Source organism: Varroa destructor, unplaced genomic scaffold (genome assembly GCF_002443255.2).
Source record: "Varroa destructor unplaced genomic scaffold, Vdes_3.0 BEIS01000004.1, whole genome shotgun sequence".
Taxonomy (NCBI): domain Eukaryota; kingdom Metazoa; phylum Arthropoda; class Arachnida; order Mesostigmata; family Varroidae; genus Varroa; species Varroa destructor.
In genome coordinates, this window is record NW_019211457.1 from 21,882,656 (window position 1) to 21,908,454 (window position 25,799).

The 25,799-nt window shown below is 36.4% G+C and overlaps 1 protein-coding gene across 11 annotated transcripts in view; it reads left to right on the top strand.

The window, feature by feature from the left end:
- The window catches only part of LOC111250428 (transcription factor kayak-like), a 52,843-nt gene extending 37,408 nt beyond the window's left edge, over window positions 1-15,435 (top strand). For 8 of the 11 annotated variants that reach the window (XM_086988179.1, XM_086988180.1, XM_086988181.1 and 5 more), the window contains 5 exons: window positions 1,514-1,601; window positions 6,730-6,807; window positions 9,419-9,525; window positions 14,528-14,620; window positions 14,767-15,435. In XM_086988179.1, coding sequence (XP_086844305.1) covers window positions 1,514-1,601; window positions 6,730-6,807; window positions 9,419-9,525; window positions 14,528-14,620; window positions 14,767-14,829 — 429 coding nt within the window. In that variant the 3' untranslated portion in view covers window positions 14,830-15,435. Of the gene's footprint in view, window positions 1-1,513; window positions 1,615-6,729; window positions 6,808-7,791; window positions 8,034-9,418; window positions 9,526-14,527; window positions 14,621-14,766 lie in introns of those variants that run through there. The other 3 variants (XR_002673363.2, XM_086988182.1, XM_022805678.2) reach the window with 3 other exon arrangements.
- Window positions 15,436-25,799: the final 10,364 nt, after the last annotated feature.

Sequence of the window (25,799 nt, forward strand, 5' to 3'; positions counted from 1 at the left end):
CCGAATTGCCGTCTGGTACAAAAACAGGATATTCCAACACTTCAGCTTATTGAGGCCAATATTTGAAAATAATACATCTCAGCTGAAGAAGTTTAACTTCCGGTAAGACCATGAGGCGTTATTTTGTCGCTAAGTGCCGACATATGCGTAAAAGTAGAATGATATTAGGTCACTCAAAGAGTAGTATGTTTTTCTTATTTTCCTTTTTAACTCTTCGTTTGCTTCTCGCTTTTAAAATAAGTGCTATAGACGATTGGGAAGCTCCTTATTTCTCTATCCAGACTGTTAACATTGCTTTGAATACATCACAAACGTTTACTTCGTGCCCTAAAAATCGGTATGTTAGATGATAAGGAACAGCAACACTCATTTATGCCTTTTTCACTGAGGGCAAAGGGTTGTCAAAACCACTCGAAATAGGTATGAAGTATAGGACGGGGTATCTATAATCGAGTGTAATTGCTAGATAAACCTACGTCTCCCAGGTACAGAGTCATTAGCACGTATGAAAAAGTAACCTGGGTTATTTATGCAGCTTTTTTATATGGATAATAAATGTTAAAGAAAGTAAATGTTGAAAATATTTTTGTCATCTCAGGCCCATCCCTAAATCAAAGCAATAATTTGTGATTTGCACAATTCTTTTGCGATTTAAATCGATTTAAAGAACAAAGAGGACACTTGCCGGTTGTATATAACAGTAGTCCATTAACAAACAAAGAATTAAAAAAGCGAATCAGTTAATAAAACCGCCGTTATTCTTCAAGCAACTTTACACATGTCAATTATTATTGTTGAGAACCAACCTCTCGAAGGAGAAAGAAAGATCATGTAGGTATAGAGCAGAACCGTTTTGTTAAAAATAGATTTCCGCTGTAAACAGGAGTTAATAGTACTAATAGTAAGTTTTAACTGAGGTTTATAAACACCTTCTATAGGATGATACGTATTCATATTTGCAATGCTATGCTTTTTTACTTTACTTACTTGGTGCAGCTACCTACTGGTATCATACCAAGTTAGGTAAGTAATTATACGTTAACCAATAGTTTGTTTGGTACCGACGAATAAACGATGCTATGTGCCGCACGGGAAGCTCTAACGAAATTTAATTTTTAAGTTAAAAAACAAAATCGATTAATGCAAAATTTACCGAAGTATTTAGAGCTAGTTTTATTTGACTGATCACTACCAAGGGGTTTATTTGAAGTCTGGGTAAAAATTTGTATTATCCTGGAAAGCAGACTCTGCTCTATATGCACTTTTTCTATCGAGACAGTGGTTCTCGCACCATCGGGTGTTTCCCAAGTGATACATATCCGCCTTGTCATCACTATGTAAACATCGGCTCCATTGCTCCATTGCAAAAAATTCTGTTGTGGACCCGTATTATCCCTTGAAGAATCGATCTTAAATTTTGGAATACGCGTTAGTTTTCCACATCGAAAAACGTTATACCGCCAGAATTTGCTAATAGCAGGTATATTTTGTGCATATTTCTCTATATCCATAGGTCAAGGTGATTGTCCGTTGCAAAGATACTCTGGATTCCCGGTTGATCGAGTCCACTGCTGCGCCTCAGCCACAAACTCAACAACCAGGTAATTTTTTGCTTTTAGACAGGAAAATTTGCTACACAATCTTGCCAGGACTTCCAACCGTAAACTAGGAGATACTTAATATTGCATATACCTGTAGGAACGAGGCCACATTTCATATAAGGATATCTATACCACGAAATTGGATCTATTATATATAATTTAATAACGAAACACCAAAAATTGTATAATCTATTGCTGGAGAGAGATGAGAAAGGAAACAAGCTATAGATCCCTGTACGTCCGCACGTTCGGCACGGAAAAAGTTCATCCTCGACACACAAATTCGTCATTTCTGTATTGAGTATTTTCAACAAAACTAACCTCTGACCTCATCGATGGAGTTAGTTTAATTAATTAAAGTTCTCAGTGGTCTAATCGCAACCAGGATTTCAACGTATACAGCGCTCGGTTTAAAGATAGACTCTTTGCGTGATTGCTAGGTGTGAGACTAGCGGCTAGAATAATTACATCCTATAGTGTTGGAAATAGCAACTATTCGGTATTTAAACCCTTGCTTTTCACACTCGACGATCACCACCGGTGGCTGCGCCCATGCAGTGCCCTTACGATACAACACTTTCGTCGTGACGCCTCTTAAGTGACCACCATTGTTCTTAATTTGTCCTGGCGCTCTTACACGTCTATCTATCATCGTAGTACAATCTTCTCCCGGTATATTCTCGCTTGTTTTCCATCCAGTACCAGTATGGTCTTTCTCCTCTGTGAAGCCCTTTACGGCGAACTGCCTTTTTCGCGCCTTGCTTCAGTCCCGACGACCGCCTAGACTGAAACCTGGCTTTAGTATTAACGGTTGAAACCAGGGCAACCTCCACTTTTCGGCAATCTGGCCCTGAACTGTGCCCAATCCTCTGCTATGCATTAAATAACACTAGGTTGTCCAAATTGAAAAGCAAGATAGTTAACTTTTGTCCTTTGAACTTATTCACAAGTGTAGCTATTTATTTTTCATTAAAGTATTCATATTTATAATCTCTAACCTTCTGACATTTAAATGTTAACTTATTTATTCCGCAGTTTTAGGAATCTAGGGTATAAGAGTTTCAACAGCACTTTCAGTAAGTTTGATTTTTTTAGTAAACCGATTTCTTTAAGTTTTTTAATTTTTAATTTTAAAAAAGGTTGTAATCTGTGTGAGAAGTGTCTGCTATGTACGGTGGATGTCAGTCTTCACCTGTAATTTTTGCATTTTTGCTACAGTGATCATTACTGTGTGAGGTCCAACACAGTCGCAGGGTAGGAGCAGTTTATCTTTGTTCACTAGTCTTAGTTGCTTAGTGCAAAGTTTATTTATCACCTCCTTCGGCCGTTGACAGTACACCTTGGCCCTAATAAAAGAACTACGACTGAAGCTTTTATAAATAATGCCTGTCAGTCCCTGGAGTACCAAACGGATAGCACAAACTATTGCAGCTGTAAATTTCCTTCAGAGTGACGTAAAGGGTACGTTAACAAACGGAATTGTCGCTTTCGTGGCTCAGGAAATTCGAGGATGATAATACAAATCTCGTTTCACTACGAGAAAGTTATGGTGTAGTATTCTGGCCGACGCCTTCTGGGTACTTCAGCTTTCTAATATCTTCGCAGACTTTTTCTTAAAAGCTTAAAAGGATATTTGGCAAAGATCGTATTTGATACTCAAATTAGAAGGGACAAGTAAGATAATAAATGTAAACTCATTTAAATCCTATCGCCTTTTTTTTTAAGTACAATATAGTTTTTAGAGGACGATAGACTACCCATTGGTATATATAAATTAGGCAGAATGCTTACGCAGTTTTTAACCTGTTTGCCTCCAGAACGGTGACTTTTATCTAAAAAAGTGGGACAATATAGTTTGCCTTCTGTTTCGTAGTGTATTCTTAAAGCGCTACCGTTTTCAAGATTTTAAAGTATTTTCCTGTGTGGAAAAAGATTTGAAACCAATCGTGTTCAGTAAATCCTTTAATTTTAGCAAAAAAATGTTCTTACGTTGTTTGAAAAAATGATTATCTTTGATGCTATTGTACATGTTCTTATATTCTAGATGACCACCTTAGAAGGATGAATTCATAGTTGATAATGATGACGAAGCTCGGTTAAGCGGGTTCACCGTAGACTGTCAAAGAAAGCTGCATTCGATAGGCTTTTCCATGCTAAATCTAAAGATAATGCCAACTTATATCGAAATTTCTACTTTTCTATTTTTTTGTCAAAAATAACGATAGTGGTCAATTGCTAGCGTAGCTATTGTTGTTTGTCACGCGAATAAAAGCTAAAGAGGAAATTTGAAAAAACAGGTAAGCATTTCGACATGGATTGCTTAATCTTTTTCGCGGGAGTATAGGACTAACTTCTTAGTGTAGTTGACATAAAAGCCTTACAACGAATACACGGATGACCAATATCTATGGTCAAACCTCTACCAAAAGAGGCAAAAAATCTTAGACAATTAGTCTAACAAGAGTAGAAGAAAAGTAAAAAATATTATTGGCTTAAAGTCGAACAATCTATTTAATGGGATGAGATCCAAATCTTCTTTCAAAAGAAAACAAAGCCATTGTTGTGGTTCTGAAAACCGCAAAAATTAGTTCAGTAAATCTTTGATTGCAAATTATATCCTTACGGTTGATTTTATAGCAAATGCTCTTTTTACTACATCGAAATTCGCAATATGTTAATAAATTTGAGGTCGCTTAACTTTGGGTCCACTGTAAGTTTTATTTTAGGGTCAAGCGTTTTAAAAAAAAATTTAGGATTCGAGCATGTGTAACATATGCCAATTCGTTAAGCTGGTTATCTACAATGATCTTTTGATCTACAATGAATGAAATATATAAACTGGGGGCACTTCTTGTAAATAAAAATTCGGAACTAAATGACCAAGTACAAATGTAACACTCGAGATATTTTATATACACGTTAAGATTATTACGACTGCCAACTATTTATCGAAGACGACTACCGATACTCCTAAAAAACAAACTGCTAAAAAATGTGGTTTATTGCAGATGATACCTAGTCTTGTCATACTTACCAAAACGGGTATGTACACTCGTGGAATCATTATGATAGTGGGAAGTGGTTACATTGTTTTTTTGACGAATTCTCTTTTATGTCTAAGATATTCCCTCAAGTAACCTTGTCCTATATCCTTCAAACGTACCTTAAAATATTTTTGAAAACCTTCAGGCCTAACATTTGAGAAGAACTAGCACTCTATGGTCCGAGCTATATAGGGCATTAAAAAATAAAGTGCCTGCGTTGCTTACAATGGGTAAGTTTAGTCGCATCAGTGCCTTGTAGCCTGAGATAAGACGGTTCATTTGGAAGTCACGCTGTCTATTGGAAATCGCTTTCTAGGAATTAAAAGACGGAACCAAGTGGGCGAGCTTTCACGGAGTTGAACTTGTAGCCAATTTACCGTGTAAACTCCTCCACAATGTCTGGTCCGCAAGATTCCTTTTTTTTTGCAGTAACAGTCGTCAGCCGGTCTTTTCTTGCAAAGAGTTTCTCCGTGCTTTAGACCAATGTTCTGTGCACTGTATAATAAGTAGTGTCGAGCACTTGTTGTGCCCGTTGATGATTTTATTCGAACCACAGCATCCGGGACATGGAACACCTAGCCGTGTCTAGACCTCGTGAAAAAACTGGGCATTGAGATGCCTTTTTTATATTTTTTTCTTCCAGAGTGCAAGACAACGTGCAGTACAAAAATGCGTAGGCTATGGAAATAAGCATCACTGGTGCTCTGGTGCCTGCTACTTTAGTCATATCTCTATATTCCTGCATAATTTCCTGAGTACCTTTCTGTTCATAGCAATGATGTTAATTGTCGAATATCTTAACAATAGAAAAAAAGAAGTAAACGTAACAATTAAAAAACAATTAAAAAGACAATTAAAAAATATCCTAAAAATGAATACTATTAATTAAAAATATTAATATCAACTAAGATGATTACTAATTAAAATAATATACAAGACGCACCGGGCTTTTTTACAAAATAGGAAATATTCGAGGATGTGTGTCTCAAAAGGGGTTTTCTAAATTCAAACAAGGTATTTTGGATTCGTGGAGTACACCTTTATGCGCTCGGACATCTAAAGTCTATAAGGACTACTAAAATGCATTTTTGTAGGAAAATGTGCAATGGCATAACTCCGCTAGACTTAGCTGATGGAAGTTTTTGTCATAGTTGTTTTTTTTATATATATCACGGCCGATTTTTCATGAGTTTCTGGGAGTTGCTCGTAATCAAAGACCATCTATCAGCAGCCGATAGATATTATTCACTGACATCGTTGTCATTTTTTGTGGAGTGATCAACATGAAATTAGAAACATCCTACAATTAATGATCTAGTCCAGCTTTTCACGTATGTAATGAAATAAGCTTTGTGTCACGCAATTTAGCTAAGTGGCATCATCAATTTTTAAATATGCGCTAAAATGTCTACTCATGTGTAAGTCATTTGGAACAGAGACAAGCAGTGACTTGTCGCAATAAAATTGACGCATCCATGCCGAAGTCCTTATTAGCTCGGACTAACGCAGAAACAGTAATCAAAGTACGAAAAACCTCTTTAAAATATATACGATTTTGTAACGTTTAATAATAGTTCACTGCTAGCAAAGCCATCTTATTGTATAAACAGTTATTCAAACTTATGCGTATCTTATTTCCATATAAATTTTCTTGTATTAACAATATAGGTAGACCTGATTTCATGCACATACACTCTATATAGATAATTCTAGCAATCGTACGGCTTTATAATCAATTATGCCTAAATTGAAAGCTCTTTATTTATAATCGAATTCTATGTTTTGAAGCATCAGTTTGCCGTCTCCAAAAATTAACGTTATCGGTACATTCGATAGCAATTAGTATTTTTTTTATAGTTCAAGCTGAGTTCTAATAGTAGCTTTTTAATTTATTCATACAAGTTCTTTAGCGCTTTTGAATGCTAGTGGGATTTGAAGCAGCGATGCCACCTTATGCTTAGGTGCATTCGTATATCAGCGCTGTGCCGAATTCTGTTCAGTGGCGGCGAACACTGCTAACTAAATAGTTACGTACAGGTAAACTGTATTGCAATTTATTCAGAAAATTTTGTGTGACTCTACAGAGAAGCGAACGCGTCCAACCAGTTTGGCTGTCAACATGTTTGAAGGGACCGGAATACCCGTACAAACGCCATCTGCAGGTAATATTGGATACTCAAAAGCTCTATTTTTTCATCTATTTATCCATTTACTATCTGCAATTAGTGGTCAAAAATGACCGTTGCGTCTCCCAGATAAATGCACTAACGCTGGCTGAACAAACTGCTATCTTCTGGGCTATTGCTCTAACAACAGTACCTGCAAGTGCAATGTAATATAGTAAAGGATTTTTAAGTCTTTGTGCACTTCATTGTCTTCCGATAAATTTCAAATTATGGTGCGATGGTAGAAAAAGTAGCGCAGCTGTTTCGAGATCTATGAAACACTACGATGGCTCGTTGAACCAAATTCTCTCAAATGCGTTTTTCACCATTCTATGCACACCGTATTACTTTATCGGTTACTGATTTTGTGTAGAACTTGAACCAATTATTTACGTATGCGTGGAGATATCTTAGAATAGAGCGCCACTAGGTTGGACACTCTCCTGGCTAAGTTATTAATGCGAGCCTTCAGTAAATGCGAATCTTATACTATCAAGACAAGTACCTAGATGTCAAGTTTAGTGTACGTCAAACATTCCCGGTTATCCATTAGAAAAAACAAATAAGCCTAGAAAGAACAGCTGCTTTGTTCATTAAAACAGTATAAACTACGGCGTACCGAGCTTTTTTATTCATAAAATGGGAAATGTATGAGAATACGTAGTTTAAAGACGGTTTGCTGACTTCAAATAAGGAATTTTGGATCTGCAGCATACATCTTTCTCTGATCGAACATCTAAGGTTAATGAGGACAGTCTAAAGGCACTTTTCTAGGAAAATATTAATTAGCTGAGATAACTAGCATTAACAATTTTAGCTTGATGGAATTTACACAAAAATTAGAAGCTTACTTGTTTAGTAAACTGCTTTTTGTTACACCTTTAACATCTCGCCCGACATTTGACAACAGGAAGCTATAACGACAGGTTTCTAGAATTGTTATGATTGTTTTGGATAACGAGAAGTGGTGTCTTTACGAAGGCATGAGTGGTTTCAGAGGAACATCATCATTTGTGTTTAGTGTTGCTATAAAGTTACTACACATTGGGAGATGTTTGAGAGAAGCAGTACGGCCAACAAGGATTCGTATACAATCAAGTTGCATCGACTAAACGAACTTATCCAACAAGAAAAGGAAATTATCGCAAGAGATATCGCAAGAGGCATTAAAATAATCTGGCAAGATCTTGGAAAGTTCTTCTTTCTTCACCATATTTTCCAGGGTTCGCATGGACGGCTTACCTTTTTTTTATTACTGCTAAAGAAAACTCCTAACAGTTTTTTTGGCAACGAAGAGTGTACCAGAAACTAGCTGAAAAAGTTTTTCAATACCGGATATGAGAACTTCTACCGAAATAGAATAAATGAATTAGTTAAAAGATAAGAGAGGGTCGTAGAGAGTGGCAGTGTATACATAATAAATTAGTTTGTGACAATCTAAGACTTGAGATCAGCTGGGCAGATATTAGGGTCCATTCGACTAGTGTTCCTTATATTAAATCTAAAAAACCTGATGTACGACATTACTGTTATCATGATAGGTCCTCACTATGTGGGCTGATAGGCTGTTTTTTGGGCAATCTTTTGTTCAGCTTTTGGCAAATCTGATCCATTAAAATATAGATGAGGTTTGCTATAGTCCGTGCATTAATGTTGACAAAAAGTGGTAGCACAATATAATGATTTTGCGTTTTTCAATTTTTTCAAAAATGAATATGTAATATACAAAAAAAAACACCCTTGAAAGCAACAGGTAAATGTTGACAAGAAAATAGAATAATTACAATAGCATAATACAACTTCAAATAGAAGACTAGGTTGTCAGAAATGGAAAAAATATCATATTAGACGTCCATGGTTTTGATAATAGTAACGATTTGTTGTCTAAACCTAAATTCCACGTTAATTCTAATCCCGGTAAGATGAGTTAACTTGTGTTGGCATATTTTATAGCGCGTATCATTGGATACAGTGGTTATGACTAGCATGGTTTTGTATGCCGAACGTTTGGAAGCGTATAGCATCTCCTGTGGAATATGAAAGTTTGACAGGTTTGATGAAAGCTTTTCGTGCATTGTTTGTCGTTGTTCTGTAATTACATAGGTTAAAAAAGTGTATTTCGATATGCAGTTGGAATAAATTCATCAATTATTCAGTTCGTTCGTTCCGTACCATTACATTTTATTTAACTGATCTAACATTGTAACATTTGCGCTAGAAGAAGTAGTGACCCATGAGCTTTGATTGACCTTAATATGCAAACCTATTTTTTACGGTAGATTACTTGACAAGCATGTACGTACGCTGCACATATTATTATTCACCAATGCTGTTCGTATGACTGTTTTCGCTTTTTGCATTTTTTTGAATTTTTGTTAAACACAAAATTTTTAACCGAAGTCTGTCACCTTCTCCGATTTTTTGTATATTTATTTTTCGTTTGTTTTAATGAACACTTTATTTTTGAAAAGAGCAACTATACAAAAGTTATATTTCACTTCAGATTTCTTTCGTTAAACTTTTTTTGCGAACACATTACGGTTAGTAGCATTTGTGCGCGGTCAGTTAGTCTTTTCTTTTTATAAAATAACAACATGTATTATTTCAGGTATGTACAGTTTCGAAGGCTTAATTGAAGGCACTGGACTTACTCCGGGAGCGACGCCCGTTGCAACGCCTGTTGCCTTCTCACCATCGTGCACAACTCAACAGCAGGTCCGTTTTATGTCCCAATATTTACCACAGTGGTATACGTTGCTAATCAAGTGTTTAATTAATATAAAAGAGATTAGAAGGATAAGTATATGCCTGAACCTTTTACTAGAATTACCCATATTTAGATATATATATATATATCTTAGGAAATCCACTATATGTATATATATATATATCCATCTTACTTGTGTCAAAAAATTTTTACGTTGTTGTCTTCGATGTAGGTTTAGGCTATGATCCTTTCCTGTTCCACAGATATATAATACCTATGGATTTAAAAGTAGAAAGTTATACAATAACTTTCTACTTCTAAATCACATCAGATATGGTCCATCGAGCTTTAAATATACTATATCTTTACTACTTTATATATACTATATAAATGTCTGTCTTGGCCATTTGCTTGTAAATTTGATTCCAGCAAATGCAGGTGGCTGGAAAATAAGTTTCGCATAGTTTTATTATTATATGCTTATTTTATTTACAACTGCCATGTCAACTCAGTCTTTGAACAACAGCTTTGACGAGTACTGTATCTGAAATGAACACTTTTTGGTTATTTGGCAAGTATTACCGCAGAAATTGAATAAATCATGTCTTTGTCAGGATTAGACCTGCTAGGTATTTTAATCTTTAAAGGGTTGGATTTGTCAGAGGTTTTGCTAAAACAATAGTTCCTCGCAACTCTGTAGGGATTCTCCCTTCTTACTACAAGTCGGCTCTGTAGGATTTCGTTCCTTCTACTGGGGACTCATATCTTCCTATGTCGCTTGCCCTAATACGAGGTTTTGTTTTAATATTACTATTGTTTCTCTAACGCAAACCTGGAAGAAGTTCAGCTCGTAACGTATGTCTTTTTCACTCTTATTCCTTTTTAAGGTTCGTTATCTTTGTGATATACTTGAAGTCGCCATCGTACATTTATAATCTTAAAGAATTCGTATGCGACTGCATTGGCTCTCAATGGGTGCCTCAGTTTTTGCTTTTTTGCCCTCCACTTCTTAAAGGGTGTGCAGTGTTTTAGCGTACGTCCTTTCAGGCAGTCCTGATGTGTTTCCTCCAGTTATTTGAGTATGACATTTTTCAGTACTTTCCTGCTTAAGGTCAAGATAGTAAAATCGAGGCCGTTTGATAGGCTGTACTTATCTCAAGGGGGTGACAATCTCCACCATTGTTCTTGTTGGCTTTCATAGCTTTTGCCCAGACGGGAGCCGCGTAGAAAACTCTGGAGTCCGTTACTGAAGCAATTATTTACATCCTTTTTCTGCTTATCCTTGGCATTAATCTGCGAATGCTCTATGCTGCCAAGGTAACCGTTTTAGCTGCTCGATCCATATGTGAAGCTTCATTTAGTATCTTGGTACCTTTCTAAAATGATGTTGAGATCATGTGAACAATATGTCCTATGTCTTCTCGGATCCTTGCTCCAGCTAATGTCTGCTACTTCATTCCGTTGTAGTGCTCAGAATTGTATTCGCTTTATTCTCGAGCCCCGTATGCCTGCCGCATCTAAAACTATGGCTTCAGCCACCGTGAGCAAGAGTTTCCTTTCTGTTGGTCTTTGCGCTTTTGGCATGATTTAACCTACGCTATCCGCGCCTTTCGTATGCCCCCTTTGTCACTGCGATGTCTATGCAAGAACTCTTGTTGAATCGTCTGTTAACGGTCACATCACGCGGTCTCCTTTATTTTAATGACTTTTCCATCGGGTATCCGTCTAATTTTTCCATGCTTTAGCCGCTTAATACTTTTCCTGATCCAGTTTCAAGCTGAATTCTCCATCTAGTCGTTAATCCTTGCCAACGTCCTTTGGACCCTCTCTTGTAAAGTTGTTTCTCCATGTGCATCGACAGTTTTAGTAACCCTGCGGTCATGGAGTAGGTCACGTCCTTATGTGTTACTATCCTACTGTTCGCTTGCTAAAGTACAAGTCTCTGCAGATACAGCAATACCCCTTTTCTCTCATGTTATCTATAATCACTTGTCAGCAAGAAGAGCTGAAGACATTTTGTATGTCTAGTAAGGTTAGCGCGCACAGTTTTCTCGATCATTGGTTCTGTGTGTTATGTCTTTCGTTTTCCTAGATTTCTTTCTCTACGGTCATCTTTGTAAAGGGGGTTTTACGGAACTTATAGTGAAAATCAGAGAACGCTCCGTGTTCCTTAAGTTAAGTCTTTAGTCTTCCGTTATTAACTTTTCTTACTGTCAATACTGACCCATCAGTTGTTGGGCCGTTCATTGGTCCATACAATGATACAGGAGATCTAAGGTTTAAATTCACACGTACTCAGCTAACTCATTGCGTTCAGTAGCTAACAAGCAGTATTTTTCTATTGTATAAAGTATAAATTACCAAGCATTTAATTTTAAGTACAGCTCCATTTCTAGATCTAAACCATTCATTAGTGATTTTAAAAATGTTTGCTCTCTAATTTTCAAATAACCACCGCCACTATAATAATAGTAGCTGTACGAGTACTATATGGACAACTCACTAAATTCACTCAACGGACTGAGCTTATTAAGTGTAATAACTCTCTAAATAAGAAATGGTATGTAATGCAAAAAATCCATATGTAAAGAGACAACGAATGCAACAGCACCAAAACGTTCGATCGTCAATTCAGCTGATACACGAAATCTTAATGTTAGCCTATTGAACAGCATACGTCTGTTTGAACTTTATCGTATACAGAACCGCATGCAGTGAAGTAAACTCGTCAAAGTGTTGCTCATATACGCTTTATATGAAAAAAAATCCAGTGGAAATAAAAAATCTTACATTATTCAACTAATATTGCGGTCTATTAGAACACAGATCTACGCAAATATATTCCAATCACCTAAGTCAAGTCTATGGTATCCCTAAAATGAACTTCGGAGTCAATAATTTTTAAACTAATTGGGCTGGAGTGATAGTGGTTTAATATGTGCTAGAGATACGTTCTTTTATTCTTTACACACTTGTCCCATGTTTGGTGGTTTATGGACATTATACCTACCATCCGCGTTCTTATATGTAACTTCTAGTACATTATTACTATGTATCTATGACTTTATTGTAAATCACTGTTTAGCCACCACCTGCCCTTTTCAAGTCATGGAAAACCTCGTGATCACAGAATGCTACATTAGGAGAATAAGCGGGCCGAAGTTAACGTTAAATATTGTTTTGGTCAATCCGGCAAGTTATTGAGATATGGCGGTGGGGTCTAATGTTGTCATGAAGAACCCAGACTGTGTGTTTTCGCTGTACCAATGGTCCGTGAAGCCCTTGAGGAACTCGAGATAGCGGGCTGCATTCATTGTTTCATTTTAAGCGAATATTTTATAGTAGCCGATACTCTCGGTGTTTACTGCAAGCATTACTACCGCTTTAAGTACGAAACTACACGTCGATTTTTTCTAGGGGAACCTCATTTACTCGCCTAATCCCTTTTTGCCTGACGATAGATCAAACGATGCCTCATGTGTAGTTCAATCCCTCAATCATCTGCTCAAGAATGCTTTTTTGTTAACTGAAGTTCCGCAAATTGCACGCAGAATACATCTAACGCGTTTTAAACAGGCCTGGCGTCAATTTATGAGGGTTCCATTTTATTTTAGTTTCTTCATACTCATCGGTTACATTATAAATCTACAACACGTTACATGTGAAATACCAGTCTTGGGCAACGGAGCCCTTAGACTCTAAAAGTGGAAGGCCTGGTCGATTGCGGCAAGGCGTTTTTGTCTTCTGGGTTGCGACATCTAGTCAGCTACTCGCTAGTTTTCAACACTCCAATCTCCGCTCTTAAAATAATTGCATTATTGATTGATTTTTCACGCAAGGCCTTCGTACCTAATATCTCCAGCAATTTTCAATGAATGTCTACAGCGCTGTGGCATTCGATGAACAAATGGTTGACCACTGAGAGTTAATGTTAAACACAAAAATATGTCCTTTTTCTAAACCTATCATCTCTCCCAAAGTAGATCCGGCCTGTTTTAACTCGCAAATTTCTAAAAGATTGGAATAGTTAACAACCAATTTTCGTCTCTTAACGGCGCGTAGCTTAAATTGTATTCAATTTTAAAATTCGGTGCATTCACTTGTAATAAATAAATCGTAAAAATGCGTCGTTGTGTCAAAAAAAAAACTGAACTACCCTTTTCAAATTTCATATAATGCTAAACATTAGCAATTTCAGCTTCATGTAGAAGGCATGCTTCCAGATTGCTGTACATGTGCATACAATTTCAATAAAATCGATTAGCCTGAGATTTATAGAAATCTAAGAACAATAACTTAAGTGCTGAAACGGTTATATAAACGATTTTGATCATTGTTTGTTTTGAGCATTACTTGTTTTGCTGCCTTTCCGAAAAAATTGAAAAGTATCGTACTCTATTTTAAATTCTTTTATCTGGCCCTTTACTAATTCAATTTAATTCCTTTATCGAACAAATTTATGGTAAAATTTTGATAGTAACGAAGACCAGGGTCAGCAGCAGAGGCTGAAGTGTAGTCGATTCGGGTGCAAAAAACACATTTTTTTGCTTTCAGTTGATATTTTTCCAATATTTTTTTCAATATGAGCTTTCAATGAAGTGCGAATCAATCAGTCTGGAATTTGCCACAGATTGTGAAATCTTTAATTGCTTTGACGATGATCTTTTTCGTGCACTATTGTTGTACGTTGTCCAGTTTTCTTCACTCGACATTAACCACTTTAGAAATGGCTCAATTTTGTTTCGTTTTTGTAGAGCTTTGAAGCTGGAAATTCGATCGAACAAATTCTTTTGGGTCAGTTTTCATGGCACCCAAATGTCAAGATTCTTTTGTAGCCAGTTTTCTTTAAATGATTAAAAACTTATTGGTAATGAATGTTTCTTGGTGATATTATGGCTACTCACGTTGCTCAACTTTCGCAGCAGTTTTATCAACTTTTTGTACTTGGTCGATTACTAGGAGGAGGATTTTTGTTGTCATAAAATAGCTAAATAGAGCAGTTTGTTTCAGAAATGTCACTCATATTCAAGGCGCTCTGCCTTTAGTCCAAATGAAGGCATTCCGATAAGCACATCTATTACTCAGCTAGAAAATTACATCAATGTAAGTTATATTACCTGAGATATGCGATTTTAAAGCCATTCAGTTGGAGAAACCGTATCCCTTTCTGATCGCCTAATATTACCGGCGATTCAACTTAAGTCTCCCATGACTTTAATTAAATATGTTGCTGTTTTTCTGTATTTCAGCGGAGCAACGGTGGAGATTCTATACAAACGCCAGATAGCCAGCGTAAACTTGTCACTCTATAGCGGATGAAACTCAGTATCAAATGACGACAGTCGTGTTTACTTAATGAATTCAACTGCGTGCATGCTAGACACATTACCTCGTTGTCAGGCTACTTGCCGTAATTTGCGAAAACTTTTGAGACTATCGATTAAATAAAACGATGCATACAAAGTAGCGAGAACTCTCAAATCCTTGTGAGTCACTATCATAACCAAGTCCACCGTTACCCATACATGCCACAGAAATCCATCAAGATGAAAAATAAAACTTAAAAAACATTAAATAATAATCACATTCTACAAATATTCATTCTCTTATCATATGTATTTTGTGAATCTTTATATTAAATTGGTTTTATGTGTTTATTAACCAGCTAGCCAATACAACAGGAAAGCAAAGGTTTACGTTTGCATTGTGTTTGGTATGTCTTGCAACGGAGAGGAACTTATGAACATAGAAAAATGGTTAGAATGAAAATACTTCTAATGATTTATTGCTCATGCGATTCGGCGTAGCAAAGTATTGTTTGAATGAAATAATATATGTGTGAAAAGGAAATTAAAGAAAGAAAAGTCCTAAGCAGTAAGTAAATGAAATAAAAACATTTTTTGTCGGATGTTTGTGCCGATGCTTAGTTCTTTTTTTGTAAATACTTCAATATAATAAAAACGGCACAATTGAATCTTGTAAACCTGTTTAAAAATACGGCCCACTTCTAGGTCTGCATCGTGCTTAGTGCCACAAGTTTTCTCCCGCCTGGAGGAACTTAAATGGTGTTTTTGTCGAGCTACAGTGTAAAAGCCTTTCATATTTTCCCCAACAATAGAAAGAATAGGGAACCTTTGCTTCTCTTATTCCGCATTTGTAACACCACCAGGGCAATGACCATAAACCCTTCCTCGTATTAATCCTACCGCCTTCAAAATAATACTAACGACACGTGACACTTATAGCTAATATATTAATGGGAGTCAGAAAGGGTGCATTCGTTCAGGAAAACGTTTGTTCTTTAACATGTTTCTTTGTTGTTGAAAGATGCGCAAACATTTCATCGCAATTTGGACAAAAAGTTAACTTACATGAAAAGGATTATCTAAAGGTCTAACGCTTGTATGTAATGTATCATTTTTTTTCCATATCTACGGATGAGTTCCCATCATTTCGTCTGTTCAAAAGAAGTAAGAAGAGACAACAAAAAAGATAGTGTTTCCACTAAGGAAACATATGGCCGTATCGTAATCGAGTTACTAAATCTGTCACAAATTTATGCAGCGTTTCCTTTTCTGATGTTCTATTTTAAGTACATCTGATGAAATGCACGAGAACGTCTATATTAAGGAAATGGATATCTATTCTAATAGAGAGAACCTGTGGGGAAAATGTGTCAGCATTGACCTAAATATGAAATCTAAAACTGTTCTCCGTTTCATAAATTGATTTCCCAATAGGGTGAAATAACCATTATTGAGTATACGATTTCTAACAAAAACATACCATATTAGTGTCCCTGAATATACCTAATTATAATAAGCCTGATACCCAATTGACTTGAGAATAGTACCAACCGGTTTTAAGCTACCACAAAAATCTTACGCACTAGCTTTCTCCAACACGAAATCCAGAGTGTGTATTCAGGCTTAGCGTCGTCCTTCAACTGAACACACGTCAGCCAGCTTGGTTATTGACAATTTACCTATATCGAAGAGCGAAGGTTCATCTATTATTGAACTGCCCGATAATTTAGCATAGATAATAACTGTTCAAATGATCTTCGCTCATGGTGACAGGTTCTTCTTCGCAGAACTTCCACCATACAGTCCTCCTGCGAAATATGTCATCTTTGACTTCATGTTATTTGACGTCAAAGATCAATGCCACTGACGTTAGCGTCGAACTCAAACACACGACTTCAGAATTTGTACACCGTGAAGTAAGACGCAGTCAACCCTATAGAGAAATGGCTTACTAAGACTCCTTAGCGGGTTAGCGAAGATACCATTAGGCAATGAATTAATTGAAATCCATAATAATCCATAATAACAAGCTTAACGTGAAGTTTGTTCCAAATTATAGCAGTGTTTGATGTTTACGTCAATTTGTGCTTCGTTAGTGTAACCTTTATCTTGGCTTCGGTTTCGTGTGCCGTTAGTGTTTTAGACGTTTATAGTTTTCTCGGATTGTCGTCTTGCTGCTTACGTCATTATTCTTTTCAGTTCTAGTCCTTACAGCGTCTTGCAAATAGTATAGGGAATTTAGCTTTTTTCAGGTACCCTACTAAATTTAGTGACACCTAAGGTGGTCTAAGTTCGAAAGCAAACTACGCTTATTTTGTTCTCCCAGTCGTCTGAAGTACTGCACGGTTATACGGGAGGTAAAACTGAATACTTTTATTCACATCAATATTTAAAACTAATTTGCATCGTTAATTAATACCAATTTCCTGTATTAGAATAATAATAAACACTGTATTTTTGTACATACATAACGTATAAAATATTATCGTTAGAACAATACGTCGATAGCGGGGTTCTCAAGCTGTGCACTAAAAAGGCGATAGTTTGAATAGTCTTAGTGTACTAGAATACTATGTTTTAACGAAATAAATTTTATCTAAATAAATGCACGAACCATAAACACATGGAACGGTGTCATTATTGTTCGTATTGTATTGAATTCTTTAAGTTGCACTAATAGCACTCACTATGTTCAATTATTGACAATGTTAGTAACATTCATATTTTCTGCTCTGTAATCTTAAAAGCCGGTAAGACAGAAGTACTGGTTATGGTGGACGGGAAGGCTTGAGTCAAATTATTTTAGCCACCTAACCCACTGTTAGCGTTGCTTGCTCTTAGAGGTGTTGTAGTAACTCGACATTCGTTTAACAGTTATGCACTGATACCAAGTTTCTTTTGTATTTCGTCTGTAGAGCTTCAAATACTCGTTTGACATGCTATTTGACACAGGTTTTAATCCGCCGTAATAGGTTCGACAGATAATATAAATGAAAAAAGTTTGTTTGACCCTAAAGGTTTCTATGACGTTTGTTCTAAGTTGGGCTACTTTGAAATTCTGTACGTATATGCTTTGCACAGGCGTACGATTTCCTGTTAACAAAATTAACGGGCTTTGCCGGGATTCTTTTTAAAATTTTGTTACTATGATTCTAAGGTGTTATTACTCGCTCAGCCACATTTACAACCGGAAACCCAACGATGAACCTTTAAGCATAAATAAAAGTAACCTAGTGTTTCCGTTCATAGCTTTCATATCCCAACCTTTTAAACGCTTTAAAGAGATAGACTTGTCAATGGCATAAAACCAGAATGCCTTTTTCTTTCTTGAGCTACACAACGAAACAATCAATTGATTCAAAAATACCATCTATAAACGATCGTACGTACGACAAGAACGCAATTATCTTTATTATATTTTACATACTGAATGAGTTGCCTAGTGTAACGACGTGTTACATGCTGTTTGGCATGTTGTGTAAACCCTCATTGGTCATATCTATTAAAAGTAGTATTACAAAATAGATATTGTATGCTCAACTAAATTTCGCTAATTAGAGATACAAAGATATTCTGGTAAGGTACGGGGTCGTGATAAAGAAATCTTAATGAGCCTGGCCGCTTTCCAGCGCTGTGTAAAATGTATATTTTTCAGTATAGCATAAATATTGAATAATCTATTGTTTTTTGGGTGGGTCTAGTAGAGGTGAAAACAACACCACTGTGAATAATTAATTTTCTTAATTTTGTCATTTTTAAACTTGAAATGAAAGATGAGTGATATTTTTACGGTGAGATTATAGAGATTACATGTTGAACAGAGCTCCTTATCCTGTACTGCAAAAAACATGCTCCGCCAAAGAAAACTGTTCTTCCGCTCTTGCTGTCACCGGTTTGAAAGTCATTAAATCGTATTTTGTGGGTTAGGTATTACCATTGAAAATAGAAGGAAACTTAAATTGTATCTTGCAGCGACCCCCTGAATGGCCTTCCAGATAAAAGAAATAGTCTAAAAAAAAATGGGGGACTAACTTGCTTCAGTAAGCTGCTGTAATGGTTTATTTCTATAAATCGTCTCAGTCTTGGAATCAATAAATATCGCAAGGAGACTGTTCTCAATGCGCTATATTTCGCCCAGAAGATATGTGAAACATTGTGGTAAACGTTCAGTGTGGATTCGTTCGTTTGCCAAGTTACGACAATGCGTTTAAAAGCAAAGAATTTTCCTTTGCCATGTCTTTCCATAATGATGGATTGAGAAGCTTGCGCGTGTCGTTTCAAATGGTGAGTATACAGTCTCTCTAACCATAAAATACTTCTCTTTTTCCGTACATTAATTGCAAATAATTATTTTGATCCGTATGATCCTACGATAGGACCTAGTAATTCGTGGCTTTAATTTATAATAAGAAAAGGCATTCATCTGTGCCTCAGCCTTTGTTTGAAATCTGTTGCATGTAACGCGGCACCTCATAGAATAGAGTTTAGCCAAGGCTTTAACTGGCTCCGCTTTGAAAGTACAACATAAAAATGGTTACTGTCATATGTTCGCTCATTGACAGCGGCGTTCAAGGCGACAAATGATGCATCAAATCCTGTTGCTACACTATTTTTTCCTGCGTAATTTCTTCTGCGCGCGCTTTCTTTCCATTCTACATATATACAACGTGATGTGGATCGACAGTGCTACTTGAAATTAAGTTAGTCTAAATGACAAAGTCCGATAAAGTTTAACGTAGCGCAACTGGCTTCTGATTAGACAAGACGGCGTTAAAGATCTTTAGCAATCACTAAGGGACTACTAGGATTCACGAGAGAAAAGATTTAACTACTTTATAAGTAGAGTGTCTTCTGGGGCCTGCATTGCAAAGCATTAATATTGGTCTCCTGTGTCTTTAATACCACAGTGTCATTGTCAAACATTTCGAATTGAGCAGCGTGAAACATTTGTGTCCAAAGATGGAAATATGGTTGCGCCAGGCTTGTCATGCCTTTCAAAGCGTGGAGCTGGAGCATTAGTTACATAGTGTCCGTCCATTTCCGTACCCTTGCTGCACGTTTCTATCAGCATCGTAGGATTAAGCTGTTTTATTTCATCTAAAAATGAAAAGCGTACTACTGGATGTTTACTTATATCCCTGTTGTTATACTGGAAAAATTTCTGCCCTCTATATGTAAAAGCTGCGCATTTTAAAACCCCATCGGAGAAATAGGGAACACTGAATTGCGGAAATTGCGGAGTACTTTGCTTCACTGTACTCGTAGTCATGCGTAGTAGCTTCCGTGGGGTTATTTCATTAAAGTACTTAGCTATTTTGCTTTATTCATGAAACACTGCATATGAGGTCCTGTAAGAATGACTATGCCTTACTTCAAATGTACGTTTAGTAAAATAAAGCAAAATTCTTTGGGAGTTCTGTGTCATTCCGACGAAAGAACCCCTACCGATTCCCTTACGTATATTCTTGCCGGTTTTTCCCATAATCCTACCTCTAATTCAAAGACTGACTGCTTTCTTGAATTTCGGATCAATTAACTTTGACGTTTTACATACCATTTTTGAAATTAGCCCCATAGACTAAATTCAGGTTGCATTAAACCTCTGATTTTCAAAACAGCGACTTTATGTCGACGCACTTAGTCAGCAGACTGATTATATTTAAAAAAAATAGGGTCGGTATAGCTCATTGCAAACTCGAAAAAACACTTAAAGAAAAAGGCTTGTACAAGAGTCACAGCTTTTATAGTCGGTTCAGAGTTTCTTGGTATTTCGGAACTTTGTATGTACCAATAAAATATAGTACAAGAATTGAATCCTGGAATTACTGTATTGATAACCTGTTAATGCTGTTACAATTATTGACACTAAAAAAAGATAGATTGCCCCCACCATAGTGGCTTTGGTTCTGGTCACTGTTATAGTGGTATCTCTCATGGTTTTAATACATGACTACTAAGTGCAAAGTTGATAAGTGCAGTGTAATTTGAACGACAGTAGGTTGTTTACGTCTCTCCCCGAGTAAACAAAATTACTTCTACTACTAGTAATAAATAAAAATAGTTAAGTGGAAACGATACCCTGAGGGCGTCTGTTGCGATTCCAATCAAAAGCTCGCAACTTTGCTTATCTTGGGCCGAATTCAACAGTCTCTAAATTGATAAAAAGTACTTCCATTTAATGTAGGAATAAACTCTGAAAATGCGTGTTCTTCTTGCAACTAATTTCCTCATTTGGGCCCCAGACTTTTTAGCACTATTTTACGTACTGTACCTGATATCGTTCCTCGATTCACTATAACGTGTTCTCCTTTTCTTCGTAAAAAAAAACGGTAGTATTAATGGAAAACAGCACGCAGTCCGTGTACCTAGGAAAGGAAACTACAAGAGGAAAGATTTTCGAGTGAATCCTCTTCGTGAATATCATAGCACTTCTGCAAATTTGAGTCAGCGGATTCTAAACTAACTGGTATAAAACTTGTATAAGAAGTCAGAACAAAATACATTTTATAAATTGTTTGAAATAAATGAATAAGAGTATTGGTTCGAAACATTGGTAAGTGCATTTGGAAATTTAGTATTTTTTTGTTTTTTGGGTAGTTCGATGGTCTACCTATAAACAAGCAACTTTTGGAAATATCTTTCATTTTGCATAAGAAATAAGAGAGTAATTACATGTTAGGATAGGATAATTTCCTTGAAGGAAGGTTCTTTCCACCATCGTTTTTTCTCGCTCATGGTAGTCTAATAACCCTACTTTACGCTTGAGTGTGAAGCACACTTACTTTAGCGGTGTCTTAAAACTATTAAAATATATCTTAGGCCTATCATTCAATCTATGGTTTTAAAGCCTTTTTTCAGAAAAAGTAGAATTTGTGCAAGGAACAGGACTTGAATCGATTCCCTTCATGGAACCCAGTTAAATGGCACCTCTACGAACAGCACCAACGACATCACCAGTCGCAACTTCTGCTCATGCATTGTCACACTTTCTGCACTCAAGATGGATAATCCGACTTAAGGCAAGAGCTGGAGACGCCGCATCAACTGTTATTTCAGGGATATACTAAAATTAAAAGAAACGATTTTTTTTACTTTTCGAACTGTAAAGATAATGTTTCCCATAATCTGAGGCATTACTGAGATTGGCATTAAAAACGCCATTGGTCAAGCACACGATCCTCATAAGCACTCCAAGAATATCAGGCCAAGGGTGATACATTTTTCTGCACTCTGAGTCCCAGGAGACTTTTTGCGGTCTCTTTGGTCAAGAGCCTATCAATAGCGACGTTTCAGATATATGACAATTCGTAGATCTTGACAGAAAAAAGTATATCTTTTGCAAGTTCTAAACAGGACGAAACGAATATCGCCCCGTTTTGCTCCTTTTACCGTTACGCACCTTTATACTATTAATAGAGTCGAATATTACTTCACTAGAATTTAAAGAAAACTGAGAAGATGATGCTTTGTCTGACTGAAATAGAAGCTATATGATGGGCGAGACAGAGTACTCTAGCAAATTTTTAGTATTTTTTTCCTATCATTACCACCATTATGTGTGTATGGCCTATGTTCGAAATTCCCATTACTCTGATGAGAAGGTACTGGTATAGAAAGTTCTATTTTTCGTCATCCTTTCGGCTCGGTAAAGATTATACGTCAAATCTCCAGTCACGATTGAAGGCAAGAACAGCCATTTCATTAGTTTCATAAGTTGACATTAAAGGAGAGCTGCTTCATGTAGAATTGTTGAACTTTCTCAATAGCCAAACATCCAAAAATCTGGCTCATGCCTTCGACCGCAACTGCTTGCCAAAATTCCAGTTGACATGTTAAGAATGCTATATGTCCACCTGAACTATCATTTATTAGTCGAGGTTGCAAATCGGTCGTCATTGAGCTCATTCGCAAATCGAACCACAAATCCTTTCTCATCTTCCGTAGCCTCCGCTTACTTTAGCTTGGTAAAGGTAAGGTATAAGCCGATGAGGGCCCAAGTCCAAACTTAACGATTCGCAACTAGCATTATTGAAAATCATTTTGTTTCCGATTCGCTAATGGAATCCTTTGAATTGACGACATTTAACTTTCTGATTAGATTAAGATTTAAGTGCAATTTTACGCCCTATGAGAGACCGCCAGTTTTCCAAAGGATATGTGCCATTTTTCTGGCCATTTGGCCAAGCTAACGTTCTACAGGTTCTATAAAGATAAATTAATCTCAGTCTTTTTCCTCCGCAATATTGTCGTCACTATTTCAAAAAAAGATTACAGATTTTATGTTGCAAACTACCTTGTATTTCAAAAGGATTAATCCCACACGTTTCAAGGTTTTCAAAAAAGTACAATTCTTTCAATTTTACCTAGCACTTTTTATTATATACCGTTCAACCTAAATCGACTTGCTAAAATGACTCAAGACTGAAAAATAACTGCTTACTTTGAGCAGAAGACTGCTTTTGATAGAGTTGTTTGCTGGTACGATAAAAATAGAATATAACTGTTTAAGGTAAAATGTTTAGTTTTAAAAATTAAATTTTGATTACACAGTCGAAGATATTGTTTTACCTATTGCACCGTTAATATGAAACTTAAGAGTTCAACTCACCGCTCAACCAAACTTTTGCCGTTACATTGGTTATCTATTTAAGTCTAAAACCATACTTTTTTGCTGAGCTATAAACAAACTTGCTATTCATTTCTATAAATAATTTATTTTTAAAAAATATTATAAACCTACCATTCAGTGATGTTCGACTGTGCTAACTAATATATGAAAACATTCTTTGGCGTACTTCTACATCAAACTTCCCTGACGATTACAGTAAGACTGCTAATCTGCTTGTTTAACTGAGATCGGTACTTATAGGAGGACCTGTTTCACTGGTTTCAAAACGTCTGTGCAACGCTAATCTTCTTTAGCCATTAGCGGGTAATGTGATGCTTCACCATAATCGCCAGAATATTCTTCTAATTTTACTTTTCACCCAGTCACACGTACGATCACCAATTATATATAGATAACAAACGTTAATACCCCTCCAGACTAGATCCATGATATAATATATTCATTCAATACTATAAAAATTGGGGTAGCCTCGTGCGTGCAATTCAGAGGTGGTTCTACCGAGATTCCGGTGACAAACATTGATTAGGTTATCATACTGCCCGATGGATGTTTTAAGTAGGAGAAACAACAGTGTTTTCGAAATGAAAAATACGAATGGCGCGAAGGGAACAGTTGTGCGTTAATTGCGCCAAGACGAAATCCCCTTTAGTTTAGCATGTTTCAATAAATCAAGGACGCGTTACAGTCCAAGATTGATGTATAAATTATAAGAGCTTTATTTGTGTACGTGGTTTCTCATTGATATGGGCGCAGCGTGTCTCTGGCAAAATTATTCGTAAAGTATTAATGGGAATCGGAATGATACCACCAGTCTGCATTGAAGTAAGACCCAGTAACGCAACCGTTATCGCAATTTAGGCCGTTTGGAACCCTGAATGACCGCATCTATTTCTGGTAATTTCCAGCCAGTATAGCAAGTAAACAAGTTTTTGGTAGTATTCACCGTTAAATGACTGAATGATGAATCAGCGTTGCTTGAAATCAGAGCTGTGCCCGCCGACTAACGCAAATACTCAAGTCATCAACTACTATGAGCAGGAGGAAGCCTGATCAAGTAGAATGTAAATAGATCTATTTTCTATCGGCTTTTTCTAAAACAGATAGAACACGAATACTCTAAATAGTTTTTACGAAAACGATTCCAAAAGGAATTTAGCATTTTCTGTTGAGGAAGCCATATCTTCGAATATATCGCTGCTAAGGCCATAGACGGTATTGTCGGTTTTTTTTTTTACCTGTCACGTGTAGAGCGTATGACATACAGTAGTTATAAAGCAGATCGGCCCAACAAAATGGTCCACTTCCGATAAATCCGACATTATTGTAGTTATTGGCTGGCTGTTGATCATTGCTTCAATGTGCGACAAAATTGTCGCGAGTTCCCGAAAAAATTATTATAATTGTTCCTAAAATTTCAGAACGGAGACTTCACGATTTGAACTTGCTAGTTGCCACAAGGTCCGGTGTGAGGCCAATATGTATATATATACGGCTTTTGTTACTGTACAAATAAACAACACGTTAGAACCCTTGCATTTTTCGGTTCTGTCATCATGACAATAAACTTTTACTTTTACTCCACAAAAACTTTGGTGAATTTTTGCTGTTAGTCTAGTAACGATGAAAACGCCTAGCAGCTCTAATCTTAAAATAGAAAATTTACTTTTTAATAGTGCTACTTTGGTTTTTCCATGACAAATTAACAAACGAAGACATTTCTAATATAAATCACATTAAAAGCTTCAATTACACAACTTTCTTGCTAATCAACGTCAACAGTTTGTTTCAAATTAATGTAAAGCCGCAGCACTAATTTCCAGTAATTTTTACCGTCGTTCTTCATCACCGGTTCATCCTAGTTTTGTGCTGCACTTCTATCACTGTTGCAAGGGATTCTCACAAATTCAGAGATTTCATCTGAGCCTTTTAGTAATGTTCTCTTGGTCCGCGGCTTGTAGGCTAGCAGTTTAATAGAATTAGCAAGTGATACGCTTAACATGTTAGAAACTTGGCTCTAATTCCAAAAACTGGCAATTTTCCTTACCAACTAGTACTTTATTATACTAGTTCATACCAACTAGTACGAATACACGGGCCCAAGTCTTCCACATTTGAATGGCATTTCTATGAAAGGAAGCATTCATTATCAGCTTGTATACCAAAATACAGGATAATGAATTACGACACGCCGGTTTGTCGGTCTCTTCCAGGAATCATCAAGAAGATGCGGTCGACTTATGTTCACGATGTTTATAAATTAACCATTTGTAGGCTGTTGTTTTTGGTAAATTAAATCTTTTATGCAAATATTTTACAAAGATCGGCGGCAGCCAGAGTTAGTAAACTG